Consider the following 21,363-nt stretch of genomic DNA (forward strand, 5'->3'; position numbering starts at 1 on the left):
CTCCTCTCCTCTCCTCTCCTCTCCTCCCTCCTTGTTTTTTTTCTTCCCACTCCTCCAGGTCCCGCCCCCCATCTGCCTTTGACTCGGGAGTGTCATATTTGTGCCACCATTTTCGTGCAGTGTTTTACAGTGTGTTTTCCAGTGAGTGTTCCGTGGTGTGTCTTTACGGACGTGTAGCGAACAACCATCATACTGTCGCTGGGTGTGATTTTTTTTTGTCTCTTGCAAACAGAAACCAGACTGTCGCCATGTTTTTTAATTGTGTGTCTAGTATGTTACTTGTCCGATTCCAGTGTATATTATCGACATTGCCAACCCCTTTTGCTTTCTGTTTTAATTTTCCGCATTTTTACGCCGTTTTACACTTTAAGTCATCTTTTTATCGCCTGTTTTTCCTTGTTTCTTTCTTCTCCCTTTTCTTACCAAAACGTCTGTAGGCTGTAGAGCAGCGTACTAAGCTGCTGCCAGCCCGACCACCCTTCGGGGGGAATTGAAAATCAATAAAGAAAAAAACAAAAAATTCACATCAGGCTGTCTTCCGTAATGGCGCACTGGGAGAGGTCTATTCGAGGTAAAGTCAACAAATGGTTCAAATGGCTCTGTGCACTATGGGACTTAACATCTGAGGTCATCAGTCTCCTAGAACTTAGAACTACTTAAACCTAACTAACCTAAGGACATCACACACATCCATGCTGAGGCAGGATTCGAACCGGCGACCGTAGCGGTCGCGCTGTTCCAGACTGAAGCGCCTAGAACCGCTCGGCCACTCCGGCTGGCCGAGGTAGAGTCGTCGCTCTCATTGAGGAAGGAGGATGTTCCATCAGACATGCTGGCAGACGGTATGGCGTACCACATACCACTCTAATGAGATGGTGGAGGATGTGCCTTGAAAGAGACACCACCAACAGGGCTCCTGGCTCAGGCAGGAGGAGAGTGATTTCACAGCAGGAAGACAGGGACCTAATGTCTAGGAGCAGAGAAAATCCCTTTCTGAACGCATAGCAGTTGCGGCGGGAGACCAACTTCGTCGGCTCCAGTGAAACGATTCGCCGAAGTCTGAGGGACCCTGGACTGCATGCACGATGATCCCCCGTGAAACAAGAGCTCAGCGAAGACAACGTTTTATATTGGCTAGCATTTGCGGAGCTCCATCTGAGGGCGCCGTGGGACAACGTCATTTTCACTGATGAGAAGGTGTTTTACAGCAATAACGACGGTCCACGAATCGTTTACAGGCCGCAAGGGACTCGCCATCGACGCGAATGTATAACCACGACGGGAAGAAGTGGCTGGCTATCTGTTGCCTGCTGGGGTTGGAATTCTGCGAGAGGGGCGGGAATTCTTCACAGGATAGAAGCAACTCTGGACAGCGCGCAGTATGCCCACATATTGGAAACTTTGATGCTTCCGTCAGTGCGAATGCTGTACGCAGAAGGGGACGTCACGTCAGAAGAGGACCATTCTCCCATTCACAAGTCTGCATTTGTTCAGCAGCGGCTCTCCACGATTGGCGTCAACGTCATGGACTGGCTGCCACGGGCGGCTGATATGAACCCCATGGAAAACATGTGGGATGCGGTCGCCAGAACATTAACAGAGAACTGGCCACGAAACCAACCAACTACCGCGGACGCTCTTTGGGATTGCATCCTGGAAGCCTGGAAGGAAGTTGCTTCTTCAGGCTGTTACGTCCGACGGCTTATACATTATATGCCAAGACGCGTGATATAAGTACAAAATACTGAAGTATTCTGGATAAAATATTAAAGTTTTTAAAATGTTTTCTTATGTCTTCTTTTTCGTCATTTTTCCTCATTGGGAGCTAGTGGAAGATCGCGTGGGGACAGAAAAGAGACAATATGGGTTAGCTTTCCTTTGACTTGCCCTTTTAATTCAAGTGGTTTTCTTTTGAATATACAGTTTGTTAAGTATTCTATTTTGATTTCATGTATACCCTGTCCACATACTTACAAACTAATCAGCTTAGATCGACTCTGTCACAGTAGTTTTGTTATTTCAAATACGTTTCTCTCTTCCCCTCCATCCATGAATACACTCTCCGCCCTCCACACAATACGCCAACGATTTCGTATTATGTTTACTCGCCACGCGGGATAAGCCGAGCGGTCTATGGCGCTGCAGTCATGGGCTGTAAGGCTGGTCCCGACGGAGGTTCGAGACCTCCCTCGGGCATGGGTATGTATGTTTGTCCTTAGGATAATTTAGGTTAGGTAGTGTGTAACATTAGGGACTGATGACCTTAGCAGTTACGTCCCATAAGATTTCACACACATTTGAACATTTATGTTTACTCGTTGTTACTATCTCTTCTATTCTCTCTCACTCTCTCTCTCTCTCTCTCTCTGACACTAACGCCGCAAGTGCCCTTCTATTACACTCGCCCAAAACTTTGTAAACAAATCTAGCGGCTTCCAATGACGCTACATTTTCTATTTTAATTGCTGCTGTATTTGCTCTCTGTCATTCCTCTCACCACCTGTGAAACCGTATTCTTTCATCTCCCCTTCCCTATAACCCATTCTTCGTTCTGAGAACAGTCCTTCCTTTTCTCTCGGTCCTAAGATACATCTAAGTAAGCAATACTTTGCAGGAATTTCACGCTTATAGTTTGCAATTCTGCACTTCTATTCATTCCGAGATCCAGCCCTCCTTCCTGTTACGCGTCCCTTGACATCTGCATCTACATCTAAATGAATACTCTGCAATTCATAATTATGGGCTTGGTAGGGGGTTCTGTGGTCCGGTGGATTAATCTTGTATTTATGTGTAAAACGTGTTGGTAGATTTTTAACACACACTCTCCTTCACCCCTAGTAACGCCAAGTGCAGAACGCCAGTAAGCTCCGTAGTTCTATATCCGCAGTAGATATAACATCCCTTCGCTGCCGACTGGGCATTCGTTTGAGCTGTGACAGATGGAGAAACCCCGTAAGGCAGAGACTCTGTCACCAGCAAGCCGTCGTAAACTAGAAAACGTATTTCATTTAATGAACCAATGGCCATGTAGGTTCATAAGGCTCTTACTTTATTTGAAAATAAGACGTTGAAAATTGTGGTGCTGGACTGGGATTAGAATTCGATTTCACTGTGTTCCCGAAGATTGCAAACTCTTCTAGGCTTCCTCAAAAGGCACCTATCTGGTTTCGAATCCTGATCAGCAGAAAATTTTCATTATTTCATGTGCTCTCCGAACTACTGGTGAAAAATAGTTGCATTTTCAACGTCTCTTCGTGCGTTGTCAGCTGTAACGTGTTCGTTTCAACTCACAGCCACATGATGAGCTTTTATCACAACATTAAAGATCAAACGTTTCCTTGCATCTTTTCAAGTCCAAACATTCCTCTCCATCCTACTGGTGAAAACGGATTTGGGTTTGACGTTGTGTTCGTTGTGATCACCAACGACGACATGTTGTGGGTTCAGCTTCTAGCCAGCAGAGTATTTTCCATCACATGATTGACAGTACAAACATGCCAATCCTGGCTATTATTGGAAAAGAATTTGATAGTTAAAGTTTCTTCATGACCACGTGTGCGGGGTTTGAATTCCATTCACCACAGAACTTTTCGTCGCCTGATATCTAGCTAAACATGCGCCCATCTCGCTACTGATGAACCAACAATAGCTGTTTATCGTCTGTTCCTGGCTAGAAAACGACGGTGCTAGATGCTGGGTTCGAATCCCAGTCAGGCAAAAACAATTCTATCGTCAATTAAGGTTCCAGCATTTCGCTATTGGTGAAAACTTTGATATTTAACTTCTGGTTTTATGTACAGTCATGCTCAAAAGTATCCGAACGACTTGAATTGCATTTCACCTGATTCCCATGCGACCTACATAACGCAGCTGTATAGCAGGTCCTCTAATCGCTCCATGATACATTCGTTTGACTATTGAAAATGGTTCCAACAAGTCACCACTAGAAAACACAGCTCTGTATCGCAATAACTCAGGATGTAAAGTAATACCACGACACTAAAAATATCAGGGAACACCTCATCACAGGTAAGACTGTCCTTACGGCTTGTAAGCTCACATTTATTGCAATAACTGGCATGCCTGAAATGTTAGCACTCTCATTATTACGTCAGACATGTAATGCACGTAGTAAGGTCGCCGTATTCATGATTTCCTCTTCAAAGTGACATACCATACTTGTTATTTAATACAAAATGTCATAAAAAATTTACGTTATTCACGAGGAGCTCGTTGAGAATATGTATGAACTTCAAATGACGCGACGAACCACCTCGTTCTGCATATGGATTCAAACCCAAGTCATGCAGGCTAGGCCGCGGTGGCCGTGCGGTTCTAGGCACTTCAGTCCGGAACCGCGTGACTGCTACGGTCGTAGGTTCGAATCCTGCCTCGGGCATGGATGTGTGTGATGTCCTTAGGTTAGTTAAGTTTAAGTAGTTCTAAGTTCTAGGGGACTGATGACCTCAGAAGTTAAGTCCCATAGTGCTCAGGGCCATCATCAGTATAACTCTCCGTGTCTGGGGCCAGAACCGTGCTACAGTGGGTTGATGAGTATTATAGTGAGCTCACGTTGATGTCTCCCTTACCAAATTTGCCTGATGTTAAACCTGTGGAACACATCTGGATCAGTATCAGCAGTCATCACCGCGTACGCAAATCAGCAGCCCGTTATTGAAGCGAATTACATGACCTGTGCATAACATCTAATGCCACATAACTCCACAAACATACCAAAAGACTGTCGGACCTCTGACAGGTAGAATCAGTGATGAAGTTCGTTCCAAAGATGGACAAACAAGTTATTAAGCAGATGGTCATAACATTTTGGCTCTTCAGAGTATATCTTGCATACCAGCTGGACGAGTTTTGTCGTGACTGGCTCTCCCAAGGTTATTGGTAGGTCTGACGGAATGTCGTCTACTCCCGGGACCTTATTTCGACTTAGGTCTCTGTCAAATTCTTCTCGCAGTATCATTATCACCCATCGCATCTTCATCTACGTCCTCTTCCATTTCTATAATACTGCCTGCAAGTTCAACTCTTTTGTATACACTCTCTACGAGTATACAGGGTGTTACAAAAAGGTACGGCCAAACTTTCAGGAAACATTTCTCACACACAAAGAAAGAAAAATATGTTATGTCGACATGTGTCCGGAAACGCTTACTTTCCATGTTAGAGCTCATTTTATTACTTCTCTTCAAATCACATTAATCATGGAATGGAAACACACAACAACAGAACGTACCAGCGTGACTTCAAACACTTTGTTACACGAAATGTTCAAAATGTCCGTTAGCAAGGATACATGCATCCACCTTCCGTCGCATGGAATCCCTGATGCGCTGATGCAGCCCTGGAGAATGGCGTATTGTATCACAGCCGTCCACAATACGAGCACGAAGAGTCTCTACATTTGGTACCGGGGTTGCGTAGACAAGAGCTTTCAAATGCCGCCATAAATAAAAGTCAAGAGTGTTGAGGTAAGGAGAGCGTGGCGGCCATGGAATTGACCCGCCTTTACCAATCCATCGGTCACCGAATCTGTTGTTGAGAAGCGTACGAACACTTCGCCTGAAATGTGCAAGAGCTCCATCGTGCATGAACCACATGTTGTGTCGTACTTGTAAAGGCACATGTTCTAGCAGCACAGGTAGAGTATCCCGTATGAAATCATGATAACGTGCTCCATTGAGCGTAGGTGGAAGAAACTAAAATGAGCTCTAACATGGAAATTAAGCGTTTCCGGGCGCATGTCCACATAACATATTTTCTTTATGTGTGTGTGAGGAATGTTTCCTGATAGTTTGGCTGTACCTTATTGCAACACCTTGTATACTCCTTCCACTTTCAGCTCTCCCTTCTTTGTTTACTACTGTTTTTCCGTCTGAGCTCTTGATATTCATGCACCTGTACGCGGCATCTACCTTTCCTCCACCTTCATGTGCTTCTAAATTCTTACACTTATACTCTAGCGATTCTGCTTGGCCATTTTGCACTTCAAGTCTGTCTGCTTCATGTGATATATTTATGTATTTTCTATTTTTCTTTATTGAGATTTTCCTCTCTACAAATGTTTTTCTGCAATATAACAAATACCCGGAAGTTATTACATCTGTTACATAAGATCTTAATTTATTTCTGAAGGATGTCCCTCCAGGTGTTCCGATCTTGTATATCTTCTTCTTCTGCTCCATGTCTTCTCAGTTTTAATCGTACTAGTCCTCTTCTGCCTTTTCGCTCCGATTCCCATCCTAGGATCATTTTCGGAAATCTGGCTTCCTCCATTCTTCTTACATGCCCGTACCACTGTAACTTCCTTCGATCCATCACGTCATGTATTCTATGTCTTACTACCACTCTCTTTATTATTTCTTCGTTTCTTACTTTTTCTTTTCTAGAAATTCTTCCTGATCTTCTCCAGAACTCTATTTCTACTGCTTGCAGTTTTTTATGTATTTCAGATTAGTAGTCCACGTTTCCGCTCCATACATAACTATGATCTGTAGTATCCATTTATATATGATTTTTTTGGTTCGGTTTATTACGTTTCTGCTCCATAAGATTGAGATGAGCATCTCAATGGCCCTCCTTCCGCTGCTGATTCTTTTATTAATTTCTACCTCTGATTTTCCGTCCATCTCTAAAATGGATCGCAAATAACAGATGCGTGTGTGAAATCTTTTGGGACTTAACTGCTAAGGTCAACAATCCGTAAGCTTACACACCACTTAACCTAAGTTATCCTAAGGACAAACACACACACCCATGCCCGAGGGAGGACTCGAACCTCCGCTGGGATCAGCCGCACAGTCCATGTCTCCAAATAACACAGGGTATGCTGTTCATGATCAATAAATTGTGGTCGAGTCCACATCTGCCACTGGAAAAGTCTTACAATTTAAAATTTGGTTCCTGAATCTCTATCTTATCACCATATAATCAATTAATTCCTTCTTTATGTAAGTGATCTGGATCATTAGTGAGGTATTCTGTTTTCTGATATTTAATCTTCAATCCCCAGTTTCCATATTCCATTGCTAATTGGTAACCCATATAATTTACATCCTCCCATCTTATGCTGTAACTACTTGATCATCAGCAAATAGTAGGTGATGTAAATAAACTCCATATTTTACTTTCTAGGCCCATCCCATTGTATTTACGAGACCATGTCTTAAGACTGATTTTAAATAATGTTGGTGACATGGGCAGCCTTGTAACAGACCCTTTCTTGTTCTAAATTTCTACGAAAGTGTACTACCAATCCTTCATCAATTAAATTCAGTATCTCCAGTGTTTTCCAAGGATTTCTTCTAGGCCTTGTCTCTTTACCTATTCGATCCTCAGCTGCCTTCACTTTCATCTGTCAAAGCTCCCCATTCGTCTTCCACAGTATTCCTATCACCTGTTCTAGACAATTGTTGCCTAATGTTCCCTACGAAACTCTCAAAAACCTCTGGTTGTTTCAGCTTATCCAATTGCCATCTCCTTCCATTTCCTACATTTTTGTAATTTCTTTAGTTTTAATCTTCTGTTCATGGCCAATAAATTGTGGTCGAGTCCACATCTGCCCCTGGAAAGGACTTACAATTTAAAATCTGGTTCCTGAATCTCTGTCTTACCATCATATAATCAATTCGAAACCTTCTGATGTCTCCAGGTCTCCTCCACGTATACAAGTCTCTTTTATGAATCTAGTGTTACCAATGATTAAATTATGCTCTGTGTAGAGTTCCACCAGGCAGCTTCCTCTTTCATTCCTTCTCCATTCCTCCCCAGTCCATATTCACCTACTATTTTTCCCTCTCTTCCTTTTCCTACTATCTAACTCCAGTCCCCCATCTCAGTTGAATTTTCGTCTTTCTTAACAATGTGAATAATTTGTTTAGTTCATCATACATTGCTTCAATATGTTTCAATTCTCTATTTGGCATATGAACTTGTATTACTGTGGTGGGTATGGTCTTCGTGTCTGTTTTGGCTACGATAATCCGTTCACTATGCTCTTCATAGTAGCTTACCCGCATTCCTGTTTTCTTATTCCTTATTAACGCCATTCCTGCATTACCCCAATATGATTTTGTGTTTACAACCATACACTGACCCGACGGGGAGTCCTGTTCCTTTTACCACTATATTTAACTCCAGCCTACCAATTTCCCTTGTTAAATTTTCTAATCTACCTGTCCAATCCGTAGAATGCCAGTTTTGTTTGTGCTGATGACATCCTTCTGAGTAGTCCCCGTCACGAGATCCCGAGCTTCGGAATATTTTACCCAAGAGGATGTCGTCATCATTTAACTGTAGAGGAGAGGTGCGTGCCCTTGGGAGAAAGTACGGGTGTAGTTCCCCCTTGGTTTAAGCCGTCCGAAGAACCAGGACACCGAGGCCGTTTTGGTTAATGTTACAAGGCCAGATCATTCAATCATCCAGATTGTTGCTCCTGCGACAACTGAAAAGGCTGCAGCCCCTCTTCTGCCTTCCTAACAGGTAGCCCTCAGACCTCGATGCACCTACGGTACGGCTATCTGTATCGTTGAGGCCTGCAAGCCATCGCACTAACGACAAGGTCCATGGTTCATGGCACAGTATTTGTTGCATAGCGTACACGCTACATAATGTATAACTATTTTGACCACACTCCAGTATTTGAGAACGAGACAACTTAGTGACGTACAACAAACGTTACACATGATTTAGAATCTTTACGAAACTTTTTCTCGCTGACATCTTCCCCTTTCCCACAAAACAGTGAAAGGGAAAAAGTTACCACTTGCTACATTTTCACTGCTCATGCAGTGAAACTTCAGAGTTAAGCATGACGTGTTAATTTATTACTTCTTTACTACTCTGTTCGGCCGACATTGTGCAGACAGCACCCACATATACCACTGGATATACCAACAAAATTATATCATTGTACGACAAATAGTTCAGGATTGCAGTCAACGAAGGAAAATTAAGGGGAGAAATTCATTAAGCGATCAATTCTTTCACAGCGGTAAGGGGAGTGTAATGAATAACATACTAATAATCCTGACCGGTGACGTGCGAGTGTGGGGGTGGTGGGGCGTTTAAAGGTCTTTTTTTAAGGTTTTTCTAGACTATCTCGAAAGCCGCGACTTCTAGTGAAAATGTTTTCCAGTACAAAATTAAGTTACATTAAATGTCCTACAAAAAAGGTCCCATTAATTTTTTTCTCTAGGACTGATAGTTTTCGCATTGCAGAGGACGAAAAAATCGCAGATTATTACAAGTAGTGATTTAATGGTATAAAATTAATGTGTATTGTTAAATAACACGGCTTAAGAATAGATATTAATTTTTTTGCACAGAATCAAAGTGCAAAAGAACCGTGTTAAGGGATAAATTGTTTTATGGGGGTGTAACAAGGTGGAAAGGCGGGGGTAGAGGTTAGAAACTTGAGGGAAGATAGTCGCCGGGTTGTGATCATGCACTCCCCTCCTTCATAGATCAGCAAAATGAAGAGCGATCAGGCAGTCCCCCATTCTCTCTACGGCATTACGTCACGAAAAGAAACTGCAGGGTGTTTCACAAAGTTATACCTACCCTTAGACAACTTCCCTTCTGAATTGCTGTGGATGCAGTGTGCAGACATGTCTGGGGGTGTTTATCTCCCACAAAGTGCAGTAACACTACCGTGTATGGAATATGGGCTGGAATTATTAATAATACCAACACATGACGACATATCTACGTAAATTCTGCACACTGCTCTACAATACCAGAAGGACATTGATTCTTAGTGATTCCGCACGGTAGCTAAGCATAATTTCAGGAAAAACAACTTCTCCCGCGACGAGCGTTGCTCGTTTTTCAGTTTACAGACGGGTTAGCTGTATAGGTCCTCAGCGTTTACTGTCCAATACTTTCATGTGAGTAGGAAAAATAATTTCTCTGTGTTCGTGTTTATATAGTGCACTTATTTGCAGTTTACTAAGTGAGTATTTATTTGAAATTGTTAAATGATCTCAACAGCTGGCGCTGTCAATTCTCTACCACACTGAAGAGCCTGTCTCAAGTGTAACACGTTGTCAGTAATATGTAATCGGTTTCATTGTCTCCAGTATCAATGTCTGGAAAACTTTATTCGCAGCTTGAGGCTATGAAATGCACCATCCCAGCCTCTGCTCTCGCAGCATCTGTAGAGCGCCAGAGGTTTAAACTGGCTCGCCCTGTAACAGAAATCACGGAACTTCAGATATTTCAATACAAATCAAGCAATGGATTACAGCAGATTACTGTCCTAGATTTAAACGTGAGTAGTCCTGTTCTTTCAGACATATTTGCATCTAGTGAAAATATTGGATGTGGCTTCACTCAGCGCAGTCCACACAACAAGTGCCAGTAATTCCCGAATGGAAGAGAACTATTCAGTCCAAACGTGGCACAATTAATGATGAGAGAAGTGCATCGATTAGTTCACCACCGAGCTACTACGACACGGTTACACAGCTTCACACTATGCTCTCAACGTCAGACAGCAGCAATTTTTTCCCGCCATCACTACTTACGTCACTGACAACATCACACTTACAAATTAAACGCTTCTCAGGCATTGTTTATAGGAACGTATTTTACATGAAGGCTCACTTGACAACTGTAAGTAAGTAAATAAACTGAAAATAAACCTGCCGTATAAAGATAATCTCGGTGAAGTTATTTTGTCTACTTACATGAGAGAACAGGACACGAAATGCTGGGGAGATATAATCTGTCTGTTAACTGAAAAGCGAGCAGCACTCATGGTGGGGTAAATTCTCTTTCCCAGAAGAACATTATATCTCCCTTACAGGATGACTAAGAGTCAATTTCCCCTGTAGCAGTGTAGAACAGCGTACAGAGATGTACATGGAATCTGCCCCATATAATTTTTTTGTGTTTGCATTATTAGCAACTTATATCAGTATTCAATGTAGTGTTAACACGATTTATGGAAAATAAACATCACCTCCCCCCCCCCCCCCCCTCCCAGGAGAGTCTACACACTGCGTCGCCAGTGATTCTCAATGCGAGCTGCGGAAGGTTCGGTATAACTTTGTGAAATACCCTGTAGTTGCTTGTTGTGACGAAGTACGGTAAAGAGAATGGGGAGTTGCCTGCTCGCTCTTCATTTTGCAGACCTGTGAAGGAAGGAAGTGAAGGAAGTGCATGACTCCAGTCTGGTGACCTACCTTCTCTCACGCTTCTATCTTCCACCCCCGCCCATCCACCGTATTACACCCCCAGAACACGACCTATCTTAATACGTTTCTATAGCTCTTAGATGTGGTACGCATATCTACTGTTTGTTCGTAACCCACTTCATTTAACAATAAACATCAATTTTACCACATTAAAACATTATTTTTAATAATCGTTGGTTTTTCCATCCCCAGCAACGCGGAAATTATTAGTCCAAGGGAGAAAATACAAAAGCCATTTTTTGTTGGAAATTTAACGTACTTTAATTTTGTACAATCTTTTTTTATGGGAAATTTAATATGCTTTTTTTGTACTGGGAAACATTTCCGATATATGCCGCGGTTTTAAGATTATACAAGTAAAACATAAAAAAAATGACCTCATCACCCCCTCGCAGTCCCAAGCTCACAGCCCACCGTTCACGATTTTTAGTACGTTTTTCATAACACTCGCCCTAACACTGTACAAAAATTTGCGAGTACATGATTTTTCCTTCCAGATTTCTCCGCCCCAATAGCTCTTTTTGATCTTTGTTGATTGGGGTAGGCGCCTTAAACATTGAGATAAGTGGAAAACTTGCTTTTGCTCAAAAGGGAGCGCAAACTGGCCGGACTAAACTCATCCATTATTTGGTAATGAAGCCACTTAGCGGCTTCCAACAAACTTTAAACACAATGTCAAACGTTTTCTGAACCTTTTCTCGCTTACATGCTCAACAACATTAACTCATTTGTAAAGTAATCTGCCGTTTTCTTTATGAGAGTTTCCTTCTTTAAAGAAACGGAGGCTTACTGGATCAAGTATCAGTCAGTTAATATGATAAGATACTGCTTGATTGTGGGCAAATGTTACAGTATTCTTACAAAATAAAACAAAGGAAAAATATTATTTAATCCAATAAGAACAAAAAGCAACATAATAGAGAATTTAGTGTATTTGGCGGATAGATATCCAGTGAGCCTAATGTGGAAGTTCTTGCTTCGTAACGTAATTGAGTCGGTTTTCGTGAGATGATAGAATGACTCTTAGTATGAACATCTTTCCCATCGATCGCAGTTTATTTATTCGTTACTGTATCTCTGGAAAGAAACAGCGAGTGTGGACAATGTTCTGTAACAGCTTTTCTTTTTATATACATAGCAGCCTACACATGCTGATGAAGGTCGGAGTTCCACTGAAGGATGGAGGGCGCCGATAAACTGGAGGAAATTTATATGTGGATTGATCAGATACCACTTTCTAGACCGAAGAGAAACATAGCCAGAGACTTCGCGGATGGTGGTAATTACTTTATTCAGCAAATATGGATTACCTTCTTGTTCCTTTGATTTGATATAAACTTATGCAATTCACGCCAGAGCGTTTCTACAGACTGATACAAATAATCGTAAGTTTGTAATTTTCTCTTTTAAACAAATGGTGGAAACGTTGCTGCTGCACAACATTGAACAGTTCCAAATCAAATACATCTGTAGCAAATACTTCAATTTATTAGTAGCCAAGTGATTGTACAATTTATACTTCACCTCAAGCTGTTTCGGATCTCGCAAATCTGTTACAAAGTATACCTATTACTTACATCTCATTAATAACGTTCACGGAAAATCTTAGTGCTTGACTAAGACAAATAGCTGAGTATGGCCTATCGCTTTTAGACCATGGCGCATGTCCCACAATGCGCAACATATTTGTGACCAAAGAGCACCGTCAGGATATATGGGGAGGAATCATGAAAGTTTCAACATTTCGTACTCGAAAGACAAATTTGCTTCACATTTGAGGAACGTGGTAACCATAAATTGGTTAAATACAGATTTTGACCACTGTATCAGACCAACAGCTTCGACATGTATTGATAATATTGTAAGTACTCATAATTATATCGTGAAATAAAAAATTAATCTGGGTTTAGGAGTATTACATCATGCAGCACTTTTTGTATCATTATCAAAATTATATTCACCCAGCATAACAGAAGATGTAGCGGCATAAGCCAAGAAAATGTGGAGTTATTTATTAAAATACTCAGCGTCACACTGTGGTCAGTGACAAAAACACACTTTAACAAATAACAACTACAACAACTTTTTATTGAATTCATGAGCATATTGAATGAATGCTTCCATTTAATAACAATATTGGCTCCTAAAAGTTAACCATGGGTATTAAAACGAACTACAGTATTTAGCGTTAAGAAGGGTAAATTGGATTTGGAGGTAAAAATTGATCTAAACCCCGAATTTCTTAAATATATAATCACATAAAATAAAATTTGACAAAGTAGTTAAACTAGCAAAGTGTACTGCAAATAACAGATTAATTTCAAATGAAAAATACGAACCAAAAGATTTTGAGCCTGTCATAAGTAGTGTAATGACCAGTCGACAAATTATAATCTATCCCACAGCATTACCTTACGCAATCAGTGTTTTAGGAAAGGCTGTAACACAACCCATGCAATAAATGAAAAGATCGCCACAAAAATTAGCAAATATCTTGATAATAGCCTCTTGGTGACAGGATCTTTTGTGGCCACACCAATGCTTTCAACACTGTAAATCATGATGTGCTCTCCACAAATTGACGAGTTACCGTTTTCAATGAATATCTCTAACTTGTTGTCACCATATTTAGCGAGCAGAAAACAAGCAGTACTTGTCCAAAATAGCGGCAAGAAATTCATCTATGACTGAAAAAGATAACCCCTCCGCCTCTCCACAATTATGCGTTCTACAAGGTTCAAGTATTACGACTACTACTATTTTTTTATTGCATCATTGGTGTACCAGTCTGATACTGTCTTCTACACAGGCAGCTCAACAATGACAGTTTTCTGTAAAACAGACGAAGCGTTATTTCGCCATACTCAATGGAAACTTGGGGGGTTAGAGATGAGTCAAAAAATAAAATATGAAATTTAATTTTGAAGAACAGAAATGTTCATTTCACAACAAAACAATCTACACAATGTGTAAGTTATATAGTGAAATACACTGTATGAACAAAAAACTGCAAAGTGTGTTAAATTCTTTGGTGTATTTGTACCGTAGGCATATGCAGTAATCACGTGGAAAGCATGCTTAGTCGAGTGAATGCTCCCGTTTGTCATATAATATCACTGATTTATATGTAAAAAAATTGTACATTATGCATTATTGTTTCAGTCTAGAGGTGTGGTGTAATTTTTTGAGAGTTCAAAAAAACTAAGCTACAAAGAACTACAGTAGAAGATCATCTGAGTAATGATAGGAACTAAAAAGGAAGACCACAGCAAATCTTTATGTGAGAAGCTAAATCTAATATCCACTGAAGCACAGATTTATGAGAAACTTTCTTTTTCACTAAGAAAACGCACAACTTTTTGAGTGTAAGTGCTTTTTGCAGCAGTGTGAGACCAGACATAGAGCAACTTACATGTTGTCTAGCCACAGACTAAAACTATATTAAAAACTCCATATTGTGTGGGGGCACGTATATTAGTTTCGTGAAAGGGAAAGAGGTTGAGTAAACGAAGAACAGTTTCTTACAAAATTAATATATTAATCATGAAAAATATTTACGCAACCACTTCATAATAAAGTCATTACTACCTTAGATGTACTTAACTGAGAGACTATAGGGTGTTTCAAAATGAGTATACTGGTTTTAAGGCTTTGTATCACATTTTACATTCACCTTACAGTTTTATTTACACCAAATGAAAGAGAAACACAAAGTTTTTCTTACAATTATTCAGTGTGAACACTGATGACACATCGAGTCGATAGGCGAGGTATTCCGAAACCTTGATCAATGTGTCAGGAGGAACTGTTTCAGTAGGGTCATTCCATGTCAATTCAACTCAGTAAAGTAACATCTCAGATTTCGTTCAAATTTGGTGCATTCAATGATCCAGATAAGAGATAAATGACTGTAATTCTGGTTCTAATACAGTTACGGCAATGAAACTGGTGCCAATGGAGAGCTAACGAATAGACCTTTACATTGATATGCTACATGGAAAGTTTCTGAGAATTTTCATACTAAAGGTCATGGACCTTGAATATCTCAAAACACCCCATCTTCAATTTTTTTGAAAAAAATATATTTAATTGCTCCAGTATGTTAACATAAGTATGGTAAATATCAAGATGGCACACCAAAGGCATCATGCAAAAAAAAATATTTTGTCAGCATCAATACACTACCGAAACGAAGAAGGTAACACGCATGTATGAAACGCAAATTATGAGAAAGTACAATCCGTAAGTAATATTGTACAAAAATATGGTTTTCATTATTATAGTGGCATTATGAATTATTTACATTACATTACATTATTTAAATGACAGTTGTAATGAAAAGGCAATGAAAAGTTATTAGATCTCTCCTCACAATTCTCCAGCTAAATTGTTAATGTTCGCCAGATCTGATGCAGGGAGATTGTATGTGTTTCCAGTTGGTGTCACAGGATTGTATGTCCTTCCAGTTGGTGTCACCGGATCTACTCTTGTGGTAATGTCACTTTTTCTGATGACACAAGATTCTGGTTTGGCAGGAAACACAAATGACGGAGAAGTTGACCTTTACTTCATCTGTTTCTTCACATGTTTGTAATGCTTATGCAACCCACCAACGGCTGTCATACATACAGGCAGCAAATCCATGTATATTTGTTAATAGCATTTCATTCACCATAGCAATCACTGACTCTTCTCTACTCACTAAAGAAACAGAATATGTCTTTGTCTTTACTAAACCTTTGTAAACAGGTATTACACAATGAAGCTTATGGGTACCTGGAATCGTCCTTGTATTTTTGAAACGTTGTTTCGGTTTGGCCGTATCTTCATCATGATGGGATACCGATGTATCATGGAAGAGACATGAAGGAATATTTTCCATGCACAACTCAGACAACTGTCGTGATGTCAAAATATGATTTTCGTAAGGTCGTTTGAGGCTGGCAAGTCTTGCTAATCTCTTTACAGTCCCTGCTACCCCAACATAAGGTTCTTTACCATGCGCTGTAGCAAAAAATGCCATTCTGCTGTAACATCGAAATCTTCTTGATGGTAGGACAGATTCATAAAGCTATTTCTGTTTTTGTATTGAGCAGCACATCCATCCGAAAAGTAATATGCCCGCATCTCGTGGTCGTGCGGTAGCGTTCTCGCTTCCCGCGCCCGGGTTCGATTCCCATCGGGGTCAGGGATTTTCTCTGCCTCGTGATGGCTGGGTGTTTTGTCCTTAGGTTAGTTAGGTTTAAGTAGTTCTAAGTTCTAGGGGGACTGATGACCATAGATGTTAAGTCCCATAGTGCTCAGAGCCATTTGAACCATTTTTTTTCGAAAAGTAATAAATGTGCTTTGGATTTGAAAACTGACATTTTAAGAAATCGATTAAATTTGTCTGGAAAGAATAAACACACACTGTATTATGCTGAAGGCAGTCAGATATTTCTTCGTATGATGTATTTCATTAGTGCTTGAGCCTCTGTAATAAGCAACAAATGGGTGAATTGTAGCCTGTGAATTATTCCAGTGGAATCCTTGTACCTCATCCTGAATGGTGAAGGAGTAATTTTCTGCCAGGCCACAAATAACAAGAAACTCATTTACTCTGAGACCTTCTTTAGTGATCTTACAGAAACGTGACTGCTGCTGGGAGATAAATGAGTGCGGTAAGAGTTGTTTGTTGTAACCTTGATGCAAACACCTCAATGAAGTCATCTGTTGACTTTGTTACAGCCTCTAGAACAACCCTGCCTGTATTTAACCAACACTTATATACAATTTTGTCAATGCAGTTCTTACTAAACAGACCATACAGATAGTCAGTTAGTCTTGTCACGCCTGGACAATAGAGACATGAACCTAAGAAACATTCTGGTAGTGCACACGCACACACACACACACACACACACACACACACACACACACACAAACAGCATGGGTTCCACTGGCATTGGCAAGAACACAGTGCTTTGGCCGCAACTCACAAAATTTGGAGACTCCAATATTTATATCTAGCTATTTCTCTTTGCAATATGCATAGAGTTCCTTAAGGTTGTGCAACACTAGCTGCTTTTGTTCATGTACTGTAATTCCATTTTCTTTCAGACACACAGTCTTTTCTTCCTGGCATCATATGGGTCACGTCATGATCACAGAAAAAATTACGCACACACTGAACAGTTTTCTCACATAATGTCTTACCTGGCTTTGGATTTGGTGTCACTAATATACCATGTTCTGCTACTAACTGTTTTGCTCTCCATACCATGTAATCTGTAGCAGAAAATTCTTTCATAGTTTCCCTAATACTCCAACTCTTTGGAAGTACAGTTAGAATTTGCGTTTTGTCGCACATACGGTCTGAATTGTGAAACTTATCTTTCAGCTGGGTGATAATTTCACTTTCTCCATTTTTACTCTCTTCTTGGCCGGTTGTGCCACATAAGTACGCCCCAACAAAGAGGCTGTTCTTTCAGTTTTTGCTTTGGTTACTTTTTCTCACTCTGAAGCCTCTTTTTGTTCACAGAAGATTCACCTAAACACTGAAGACTACTGTTTAAAGCATAGAGTGCCAGATCTGATGCTACTTCATCTTCACTTAAATCTTCTCTGTAAGTACCTGGCACAACTGAGGCAGCATCTGCAGTGATTGTTGGGTTTTGTGATTATTTTTTTCTACATTTACTGCAAATTTTTCCACCCAAAAATACATTACGATATTTGTTTATCATCCACTCCTTAACATTCCTTAAATTCTTCTGCACTCTTGCATGACCTTCTTCCCTAAACGGATTGCAACAATACAATTTTGACCAGAAATCCAATTTTTACTAACTATTACTTTACAACATATTTACACTGCACTTTGTTAAACAAGCTACAGCCATAAAACATACAAAACCAAATTTGCATAATATATAGAGATCAGTGGACTAATGGTGACTAGTTGAAATAAGAGTCTCTCTGATTGGCTGTTCACTAAAATAGGCTAATGTTGATTGGTTGAAATAAGTCTCTCTGATTGGCTGTTCACAGCTAGAAATATTAAAGAATTGGTCTGAATAAAAGCAACTGCTATTGGCAGGTGTTACAGAAAAAAATTTGGATACATAGCAGCTTACTGCATGTTGATGGTGTGCTTAAGTTGACAAAATAATTTTTTGTGCATGATGCCTTTGGTGTGCCATCTTGATATTTACCATATTTATAGTAACATACTTGAGTAATTAAATACATTTTTTTAAAAAAAACTGAATGTGCAGTGTTTTGAGATGTTCAAGGTCAAAGGTCAAGGTCCATGACCTTTAGTATGAAAATTCTCAGAAATCTGCCATGTGGCATATCAGTGTATAGGTCATCTCGATAGGTTTACAATGGTACCATTTTCATTGCTGTAACTGAATTAGAACCAGATTTACAGTCATTAATGTTGTGACATACGCATGTAAATTAACACAAATTCCAAACTTTCCAGACCTGTAACTTACTTCACAGTTGTAACACACATCTGAAAATTGGTATTTTTCCGTCTCTTATCTCGGTCATTGAATGCACCAATTTGAAAGAAATCCGTGAGGGTCAGGTTGAGAGGTGCGTTGAATTGACATAATTTCTAGTCGGACAGATTAGCTGGTATCGGAGGCACATAAACATGATCGCGTCAGATTGTGTGTGAACGTGGAGGTCATGCATAAAATGCTGTGTCAACCGGACCCTTGCGCGCAATCCACCGGTCGGTTACAACGTCGTTTAACCAGTCGCGTACTGAGATATGCCTATAAGGCGACGCACCATCTTGTTCGCAAATAAAGATGACTGTTCAGCTTCTGCCCATTGAGGCACGGGGCATAGCTGTAGCACATCGAAATAAGAAACATCAGTTACAGTTGATTCACAAAAAAAGAAAGGCCCATAAACATTTCGGGGTGGGGGGTGGGGGGAATACTTCTTGGAGCTAATCGTGAAAGAGTCGCACTCGTTCAACACATTTTTCAGTCACTCTTTGTCATTCCATACACATACCATTGCGCACAAGTATACAAACAAAACTGTTTTAAGATTCTATTCCATTTGGTGTATTATTTACAATTGTAAGTTTAACGTAACAAATGCTACAATGCCTTAAAACCAATATGTTCTTGAAACACCCTGTATATTTTGTACGCGTTATTAGTCGGAAGGAAGGAAACGTCAGATCACGCTAGTACCTTATACACTAACATTTTTAGTAGTATTTGACATTGGCTGGTACCACGAGAAAAAAATATGGTGAACTGAAGTTACATCGTTACTGGAAACTTTTACGACACAGAGCCAAGTGGCATTTCCGTTTGCAAAGAGAACAACGGCGTTTGGGTGATAAAACAGAATGCGAGTTCAGTTTACGAAGATCATGATTTTTCTTTATTTTGCGGAACCCGGGGACGAGGAGATGAGGTAGGTGCTGCTATCTTTTATGTTCAAGCAGTTCTTATTACTATTGCTTGATTATAAAATGAACGCAAGTGACGTCGCAACTTTTTATGCAGTAGGAGCCTTAGCACAGTGACAAATGTTATACAGCACTTTGACTTAAAAAAAAAGTTGAGAGGCTGCTAGTCAGTTCGCTTGTTTTGTAAAGCAGCTGCCGGCCGTTGTGGCCGAGCGGTTCTAGGCGCTTTAGTCCGGAACCGCGCTGATGCTACAGTCGCAGGTTCGAATCCTGCCTCGGGCATGGATGTGTGTGTTGTTCTTAGGTTAGTTAGGTTTAAGTAGTTCTAAGTCTAGGGGACTTATGACCTCAGATGTTAAGTCCCATAGTGCTTAGAGCCATTTCATTTTAAAGCAGCTCCCCATTATTTTGACCTAATAAGGTCGGGTGTCCTTCCAGCTCCCTCTACCTCTCGCCCGCTTTTCGCAGTAATGCATTACAGAACGGTAGTTCGTGATCTGATGTTAGTAAATGTTTTGAAAATGCCTATATTTCTACGTTCAGGTTTCTAATAAAAATGTGCAGGTGACAGCGCAGTATATATAAGCGGAACAGCATAAGTTTGTTCAGTTTTTGCATGTTCCGTGGATCTTATCCACAATAACTCGTCATGAAGTCGAACGTGTTGAAGGGCTTGAAAGTAAGATACTTTCTCCCTGTGAAAACGTTGCATTATTCGATTTTTTAAATACTAATCTACAACAAAATTCGATATTATGTCTACAACTTTGCTTCCGTCATTTTGCAGTAGAGAGCATTAGTGGAAAGTAGTGGTGAAAGTCATAGGTTATAAGTGTCATACAGTAAGCTTGGGCATTTGGGAACATAACGCCATCAAAATATCAGTCGATTTTTGATTGCATCTTAAAGTTATTCTCGGCTGAATATGTCAACTAACGAGCCCGATTCTCGTCATCTGCGGAAGGTTTTAATTTTCACCTTTTATGTGAAGAAATCTGGGGCTGAGGCTGGGTAAGAACTATGATGAGACACCCTAATAGTGGCAGAACTTTGCAGAAAATGGTTTCGATGCTTCAAGAACGGTGATTTTAACGTTGAAGCCCGGCATGGTTGTGAAAGGGGGAAAGCTTTCAGTGTTACAGCAACCGACCAAAACAATCACAGGAGATCGTTATCGAAAATAATTGATGTGTTTGAGTCGAGCACTGAAAGACAAACTCCACAGTACAGCGGTAGACATGAAAAGGTGATTTTGCAGCATGAAAGTGTTTGACCCCATGTCGCAAAACCCGCCAAAATATACCTGGAAACCTTGAAATGGGAAGTACTACCCCATCCGCTGTCCTCTCCAGATATTGTTCTCTTTGACTACCAACTTCTTAGTTCAATGGCACACGACCTCGACGCCCAGGGCTTCCTGTCATATGAACAATTGCAAAATTGGATCGATGCATATATCTTCTCGAAAGATGCCCAGGTCTTCAGCCTCGGGATTCGTATGCTGCTCGAAAGATGACAGAAGGTAGTGACCAGCAATGGGCAATACGTGGAAACGGAATTTTTTTGTAAGATGTTGACAATTAAGCCTCCAACTTTGGGAAAAAACGGCGGGTGCAAAGTTGTAGCCCCAGCCAGTATAGCTCAAACCCCGCCCGATTGGCCGTGCGGTCTAATGCACGGCTTTCCGGGTGGGAAGGAGCGCTTGGTCCCCGGCACGAATCCGCC

General features: G+C 40.6%; 1 protein-coding gene across 1 annotated transcript in view; it reads left to right on the plus strand.

Moving 5' to 3' along the window:
* The first annotated feature begins 12,279 nt into the window (after nt 1-12,279).
* LOC126354303 (sperm flagellar protein 1-like) overlaps nt 12,280-21,363 on the plus strand; it is a 153,801-nt gene continuing 144,717 nt past the window's right edge. The window contains exon 1 of the mRNA XM_050003858.1: nt 12,280-12,492. Coding sequence (XP_049859815.1) covers nt 12,393-12,492 — 100 coding nt within the window. The 5' untranslated portion in view covers nt 12,280-12,392. The remainder of the gene's footprint in view (nt 12,493-21,363) is intronic.

This window comes from Schistocerca gregaria, chromosome 3, assembly GCF_023897955.1.
Source record: "Schistocerca gregaria isolate iqSchGreg1 chromosome 3, iqSchGreg1.2, whole genome shotgun sequence".
Taxonomy (NCBI): domain Eukaryota; kingdom Metazoa; phylum Arthropoda; class Insecta; order Orthoptera; family Acrididae; genus Schistocerca; species Schistocerca gregaria.